Below are 8,422 nucleotides of genomic sequence, written 5' to 3'. Positions count from 1 at the left end.
CATTAGGAATGTACAGGCGTTGGTCAATTTTGCAATAGCAATTTTCTTAAATCATACATTTATAACGTGTCAATGTTCAAGTCTGGCACGCGCATTATGCACCAGCATACCTTTTATATTGGCTGTTGGTTTAGTGTAATTGAATGGTCTATGAGAACACGAGTGTGTATTTACCCAGTATTTGTATGGGCTACCTCCACATTCTCAGTCAGTGGTAAATTAATGAAAGATCTTTATTAGCACATTTATAAAAGTAATTCTCCTTGCTTAAAGACCACCCTCCCCCGCACATCCAGCAGTTTTAAGAGTTTTCAAGAAGTTCACACCGCTAAGCACACGGGGGCACGAACGAAAATCATTAGGAATTATACGAGCATCATTACTTCACAAATCATTATTCTCAATATACAGCTAGAATGACAAGATATTTCAACGGCTTTATACAGAGTTACTGCACAATGCCTGGACGAACACTTTGCATGTCATCTCCGTGACGTCTCATTAATCACAAGTGATCTGAAACGAGGACTTTTTGGTGTTTTCCCATCAACATCAAAGTGATACTGGCAGTTGTGCAGGATTATAGAAACGGAAAAAAAGAAGCACAAAATAATCGATTAATAATCCATCTCGTCCAATCCACCTGCTTGTTCTGTTTAGGCATAGCACTCCGCACCATTCAGCTGTTTGTCAAATAGAAAAGTGACACTTCTTTAAGTTGCTTTCTCGTTTTGTAGAGACGTGTCGGGTTTTAATGTGCTGCTCATGTCAATCTCACCTGTTAACGTAAGGCTTGGAAATATGATGCAAAAAGAGAAAATTCGAGAATCGTCTTTCAACATAAAAGAAAATATTCTTATTTACACCTCTTTTCCTTTGTACATTTTAGAGGGTCACTGCAAAGCCCACGATTTATGACCTGGATTTGATATCAGGATAAGTAAATATGAATCTACCATTTAAATATTCTTTGCGTCAGGGATGCACCAACAATTCACATTTGTAATACTGACAAGTTCAAATAATAATAATAATAATTTGTGAAGCGAAGCGTCCTTGTAGTATCATATCCCGTTATTATTGCGTTCAGTAGGCTATATAACGGTCTGTTATTTGTTTTCTCCAGATTTAACATTTAGGGTAAACAAAAATATATAAACATAAGTAAAATAAATAATTAAATAAAGTTTAAAAATGTCTCCAATCACTTTTTGTGTGTCAGTTTGTTTTTGTGGCTTCATAAAATTTCTCGAATATTTTGTCACCAGTAAAATAGTTTTTTTGATGGTGGAGTTCAAAGCTGCCATGTATTGTAACGAGTCCGAATCGTGCCGTTCATCGCGGTGGTGTCGGTCTGGGTAACACACCGGAGAGGGGGGGCAGAGACAGAGACGGCGGCGGCTCGTTGGCGCCCTGGAGACCGTGCAGAAGAATCCGGGGAACGAGAGGACGCTGCAGCGCCGGCGGGGGCACCGAAGGTCCCCTGTATAAGTAGAGCGCTGCTCCAGGGTCCAGATTCGACACCAGGCTTTGAGGGTAGAAATACGGCGAGGGGAACATCCTTTGCAGCGCAGAATAATTTCCAGCCTCCGCCAACAATTCCAGTCCGACCGCAGTTTGCCTCTTCCACTTCGTCCTTTTTCGAAAAAGAATGATGTTAGTATATAAAAATAAGATTTAAATTATTTAACTACTAGTGTTTTATCTTTTGATCATAACAAAAAGAAAACAAAAATTCAACGAGTAGCCAACGTTTATTGTCTTGCACGCCTTTCCCAAGCGAAACATAGAACCCAAAAAGAAATACAATCTGAATCCTCTATGATTTATCTTCTAAGTTGCCTATCTGTATAAATATCAATTTTGACCACGCAATTCAATAATAATATGATTTACTTTAAAACTGAACCGTCTGAATTGCAATATGAGGGCCACGAGTCTGCTGAGAGCTATTGGAAAGTTCCCTGAAGTATTCTGATATTTAATTCACATTAATTGTGTAACTAATATAAACAAAAAGGTAAAAAGCAGGCAGCAAATGTCCCAAATAGTTCAGTAATTAATATTATTTAATCGAGGACGCATGCACCATTCGTGGATAAAATGCTGCATAATCATTTCAAATATTTAACTTGGAAATATAATACAATGGAAATACAATTGGAAAATATGCAAATAAACCACTTGTAGAAGTACAATATATCTATTTTGAATTTTGCTTCTGTCAATTTTCGTTATAGAATGTAATTTTTTATTTTGCAGCTCTTTTTTAAGCTATAAAATAAGAATGATGTGAATCTTTGAGCCCCTTTAAAAAAATGAAAAGCTAAAAATGTTATGCTTAAATGTAAAAAATGTGGATATTTATTCTGTAGCATTTCCTTTATTTTTAGTGAAGCAAAACCGATGCAACCACATCATCTGACATTTATTATTGTCTTTGGCAGGAGACTAATAAATCAAAGGAAAATAATATGATAGGCCTATACACCCACGTGCATATTATCTTATTAATATAGTAAAAATAAAACGAATGTCGGTAAGAAAAATTTATAAAATGACGTGGATATCAGAATAATTACCATTTAATTTCTTCAGATTTTTTTTTCTTTTCTTATTTAATGCTGCTGGGATGTACTCAAGCATTTGTTTCCAGCTGACCACATGCTCACCTCCTGTTCTGGTACCAGGTTTTGACCTGCGTGTCGGTCAGGTTGAGAGATGCTGCCAGCTCCATCCTGTCCTGCACACTCAGGTACTTCTGACGCTCAAAACTGCGCTCCAGCTGGGCGAGCTGATGGTCAGAGAAGGCGGTCCGCGCTTTCCGTGGCTTCTTCAGGCGAACCTGCGGGCTGTCTCTGCTGCTCGAGATCTCCCTGTCGCCCTCCTCTTTCACTGAAACATCACATAGAACGAAAGGGCACTGATTAGAATGAGTTAGTTAGCCGAAGTGTATCAGTAGACCCTGCTCTGGCAAGTAATCACATGTTATGGTGTCAAAGGTTTCCACATATCCTATGCTAAACCCTTGATGGTTTCACGCGTGCTTGTAATTCTGTCATGCATTTTTCAGATTTTATTTTCAGAATGTGAATACACGAGGGTTGTGATATTTAATTCACCCCTCTCTCCCCATCTAAACCAAACTCTTTTCTCTCTGAACCCAGAAAGAGAGGGACACGACGCGAGAGACCTTGCCAGTCGAGTAGTTGAGTCGTCTCTCAAGGAGCACAATAATCCGGCTAATTGAGCCACAAGGGATGGAAACCTTTCAACCGAGAACCGGAGAAACTTCACAGGGCCGGGGATAAGAGCGAAATAAAGAGCGGACCGACCCCGTGCGTTACAAATCTGATTAGCACTGGGACAAATTGCATCAAATCCCTGAAATATAAGGGGTATATAAAGGCAAAAATCAAAGGGGCGCACACACTCTTTACAAGCGCTCTGGAGATGGAATGGCTTTGATTTGGAGAGCATTAATTTTGATCACCGCTCCTATAGACTTGCCAAGCTAATAATGCTATGATATGAGAGTAGAAATATATTTGGATTTATAGCTGAAGGTTGGCGAATAGTTGAGACCCATCATGCCCTACTTCCTCTAAGAGAGCAAGATTTTGGTGATAACACTTTTACTAAATTATCAGAATCAGCAACGACCATACCAGTCTTCAGTATAGGCCAAACACACGGACTATAACAATACAAATTATTTGTAATAAAGACAAACAATAATAAAAATAACGTTTTATTTAATGAGAGCATATTCCTACATTTATCAGTATTCACTGGCCTTTTTGTGTTAAGCATCACTAAATCAACCTAATGCTATGTCACAGGAAACGATCTTTCACGCTTTTTTCCCCTCAGATGTAATTTCACCTGGACAAATCCTTAATGAAACTTGCTGATGATGTGTATCAACTCCCTTTGCTCTGCACTAATAAGCACGTTAAAATGTATCAAATAGTGAATAATCCACGTAAACAAATGAACTATATTTCTTGCACTGAAATCACAAAGATTTCATGATTTTTGCACCAGCGACAAATGCATTCACTGATTTCAAAATATTAAATATGAATTTTACGAGAGATGATTGTAAAATGTTTTGAATTATAAAATGATTATGTCATATGCTATCTATCTATCTATCTATCTATCTATCTATCTATCTATCTATCTATCTATCTATCTATCTATCTATCTATCATCAGTCTTATCTCATAATCTGTTGTCCTTTATAGAAACAACGCCTAAAAATGAACAAAATGAATAAACAATAAAGCATGAAAACTAAAATATTTATCATTTATTATAAATACTATAACTATTTCAATTCATTCTAGTTTAAGCTATTTATTTCTATGCCCCAATTCTTTAAAAAACATAGCCAAGGGTAGTCAAAAAGCCAGCTTGCTTGAACTCCATGCAGTATAAATGTGTCAAGTTCTAGATCATGTGCAATAATTTTAAAATATCACTAAAAAAAGCGATGTGATATTTTTACCTTTGTATTCACAGTCTGACGATGAGTTACTGTGGATCTTTTCAATGAAGTCGTCTGCGATTTTAGATGCCAGTCTCCCTAACTCCTGAGTCGGCTGGCCGTTACTGGAGTAAGGAGCACACGCCGCCAAGGGTTTACAGTCAGCCAGAATATCTCTTATTAAGAAGGATGAAGTGACAGTCCGAGGTTGCGATCCGGCGGAGATCGGCCCATGCTGCAAATGGGACGCGAGCCCGAGCAGGTGACCCTGTCTCTGCGCAGCATCCTCACCGCACTCCCGCCGCGGGGACGGAGGAGAAGAACAACCGCTCTCTAAGTCTGACCTGGGGCTGAACTCCAGCGGGGACCGGCATTCTCCTACCAAACTGTCCCTCTTCGCGTTGACTGGGCTTCCAGGCCTGTGGGAGAGCAAGGAGTCGATTCCAAAACTGGAGCCGTTGGTGGACGCTTCCATCTCCACACTGCTGCTTGCGTGAAGCCTCTGTTCAGATTATCATCTGTATTCAACCAAGTTCTGCGTGAATGGCGCTCGATTTAATTGCGATCTATCCAGGAGGAAAATCCAAAGCAGAATTGGAAATGAGAAATATTCATCCCCTGTCTGGGAAAAAAAAACTTCCTTCTTCCTTGAGGACTTTTAGTTTAAGTTTAAAAAGGAAAAGGAGGTTTCTTGAGGAGGTTCTGTATAAAGTACACACAGACCCTTCCTCCCAAAAAATTTTTTTTTTCTTTTTTCTTTTTCTTTAGCTTCTCACTCACTCCTCAAAAAAATCGATACAGCCTAAATATACTCTCGGCTGGCAAATGTAATTTTTTTTTTTGAGTCCCGGTATTTCTCGAAGTCGCGAGACGCATCGATGGTAGCTTTGAATTATTTATCAAATTATTTCAAAAAGCTGTTCTGAAGTAACAGTGTTAGTGTAAAACCACAAGGTAGCCTACTTAGAGCGCGCGCGCATTTCAGCACCACGGACAGAAGCAAAGCGGCGTCAACGCGAGCCTCGCGCCTATTGAGCAGCTGCAGTTTTCATCAGTTCAAAGGTATTTCGCTGTGGCGAGTAGAGTCGAATCCGGACGGAAAAGGCAAGTGCATTCTGTGCCGGCGCAGGTAATGCAATGGAGAAGCGCTAGACGGTAGAGTGCTGAAAAAATGCTGCAAGAAGACAGAAGCGCAAATGAGGTAATGCAGGTTAAATAGACACATTGGGGAACGGAAAGTCAGATAAAGCCTAACCAATGAACTTGTGCACAACTCTTTGGCTAGGTTTTTAAGGGCACCCCTTCCACGTGAGTCCCCAGCGACTCGCTTCCATTGGTTAGGAGGTGTTTTGGGGTGTTGACTGGCTCGCTAAGAGGAAACTGGACCCCCCCACGCCCAATAAACCCCTCCCCACAGGTCGCACACTTTGATTAAAAGAGACACTGAATTCATTAGAAGACTCGGATCCAACTGTTTACAGGCAATTTTCACACTGTTTGCTTTCATTACATCATTGATGAGCCTTATAATGGGGTTATTATGAGGAGTGGGGAGGTCTTTTCTCTCCTCTCCTACTAGCGCGCGTTGACCACTTTCTCACAATTCGGCCATTTTTTCCTCATATAATTCCTTTATAGTTTCTACTGAAAGTTGAATTTAAGCATTGATGTTGATATATTTAATTCTAATTACAACATTGTTAAGGCACGCAGTTACCCTTCTAGTATGAAGCTCAGGCGTTTAAAAATGGGGCAATGATGTGAAGCTCATTTTTATTCAAAAATATACTAGAAATGTTTTTGGGACTTTAAGTATCACATTTATTTTTGGTATAAGTGTTTAAGAATGTAAAAAAATTTACAGTCTCATTAAAAAGCTGAAATTCTGAGGGGAACAACAACTAGAAAAAAAATTAAACGTTGAAAAAACGTTGAATGTTGATAAATTTAAGCATTGATGTTGATATATTTAATTCTAATTACAACATTGTTAAGGCACGCAGTTACCCTTCTAGTATGAAGCTCAGGCGTTTAAAAATGGGGCAATGATGTGAAGCTCATTTTTATTCAAAAATATACTAGAAATGTTTTTGGGACTTTAAGTATCACATTTATTTTTGGTATAAGTGTTTAAGAATGTAAAAAAATTTACAGTCTCATTAAAAAGCTGAAATTCTGAGGGGAACAACAACTAGAAAAAAAAAACGTTGAATGTTGATAGTTTTGCATCTTTTAAAAACAAATAATAGTATATATTTTAAACAAATAAATAAGCAGTGAAGCTTATTTATTTTATTATGAAGCTTTAATCAAATTGAAATATTTTAAATGATTTGTCCGCCAAAGTCAGCTTGACATAACCTACAGGAAGCCATTTTGGTGTCATGTGACATGAAAAAAAAAATAAAACGGAGAGGGCCCCTTTAGACGCTCATGACTGTCATTATATTTCATTAAGTTAAAAAATGTACATACACTTTTATGATGAAAATAAACGTTTTGTTCTGGTAGAATGGATTAAATTCTTAAACAGCATACGTAGAATATATATATATATATATATATATAAACATGCTTATGAAAGAAATGATTATGTTGTTTACACTCAAATGTACATTTGAGTGTAAACAACATAATGAAGATGCAAGAAAAGTATTTTAGTATTTTCTACACACTCGAAACATACTTATATATATATCGCTTAAAAACTAAGTTTATTGTTTACATCGTAGTACCACTACTGTCAACAATATAAACAAAAGAAACAACAATAAATCTATTAATAATAATGACTGGCAACGTAAAAAAATAAAAAAATAAAATTAAATAAATAAATAGCATATTTACTTTTAAGCTAAGCCGCTATTGGTACTTCTAGCATTAATAGTCAAGATCAGAATACATGTTTAATTTGTGCTTTATACCCTAAATACAGGGCAGTCTGTTTGACGCTTGATGCTGTAGTGTTCTTTTCTTTTTCCAAAGCATAAAACGCGATTATCGAACAACCATGTCATTTAGTTCATAACAAGTATCTAATGGTAATGTATGCAATGTTAATGAGCAATAAAGAGGGCGACTGCTCTTTCTGAAAGCCCAGCGTGACCCAAAACTCTAACATGCATGAAAAACTATTGTCCTGCCTTTCACGTCTTTCTCTCAAACAGTTAGCCCCTCGTGTTTTTTCGACAGGTCCCAATAATCGAGCCCCCCATCAGAACAGCAGATTGGAAGCGCTTGTCGGCCGCAGACAACGGCAGGTTAGTGAATCCGCTCCCCGCTCCCAAGAGGTTTCAACGCGGCTGCAAGCTGTCACAATGAGGCGGGGTGCAAGCGCACTCACTTTAGTTTAGAGGCTCATATAAGGATGCCCACTGCGTGTGATGGGGATTTTTCTTTTCTTTTTCTTTTTTTAGTCTCTGTGGCAGGCCATGACAGGGGTTATCTATCTATGGCATGTTTTGAGCTTTATTTGTAAGATAAATAAAATTCAGACCTCTTAGCACTGTGACAACAGGTGCAATAAAGCTTAATCATTAAAAAAATCAGTTAAACCTAAAGTTTTAAATGAAAATGAATATATTTATCAAATAACCCAAAGAAATTACCGTATCGTAAAAGTATCGCTTTTTATTTCTCCTCTTTCCTACTACTTGTTTCACTTCTGTTTCAGTTTTTTATAACCATTTCTTACTATGTGTCAGTAAGTTGTTGTTATTTTAGCATGTGTGTTTGGCTCAGTGTTATTTTTAGGATTACTGATAAACTAATGTAGTTTGATTTGTATTAGTTATCTATTTTAGTTTTAGTTACAGTTGTAGTAATGTTGTCATTTTATTAGTTTTTTATTATGTCTATATAGGTTTTTTATTAAGGTTTAGTTTGATTTAATATCAGTTATTTCAGTACTTCAACATACAAAATGGAAAT

The 8,422-nt window shown here is 37.5% G+C and overlaps 1 protein-coding gene across 1 annotated transcript; it reads right to left on the bottom strand.

Moving 5' to 3' along the window:
* Positions 1-1,172: 1,172 nt before the first annotated feature.
* Positions 1,173-5,740, bottom strand: LOC107556939 (barH-like 1 homeobox protein). The gene is made up of 3 exons (XM_016240208.1): positions 4,514-5,740; positions 2,673-2,895; positions 1,173-1,636 (listed from the first exon to the last, which is right to left on the bottom strand). The coding sequence occupies exons 1-3, from the start codon at positions 4,965-4,967 to the stop codon at positions 1,336-1,338; spliced, it is 978 nt and encodes a 325-aa protein (XP_016095694.1). The 5' UTR covers positions 4,968-5,740; the 3' UTR covers positions 1,173-1,335.
* Between the last annotated feature and the right edge of the window lie 2,682 nt (positions 5,741-8,422).

This window comes from Sinocyclocheilus grahami, unplaced genomic scaffold (genome assembly GCF_001515645.1).
Source record: "Sinocyclocheilus grahami isolate Dianchi unplaced genomic scaffold, SAMN03320097.WGS_v1.1 scaffold584.1, whole genome shotgun sequence".
In the NCBI taxonomy this organism is placed as follows: domain Eukaryota; kingdom Metazoa; phylum Chordata; class Actinopteri; order Cypriniformes; family Cyprinidae; genus Sinocyclocheilus; species Sinocyclocheilus grahami.
This window is presented reverse-complemented; position numbering and strand designations above follow the sequence as displayed.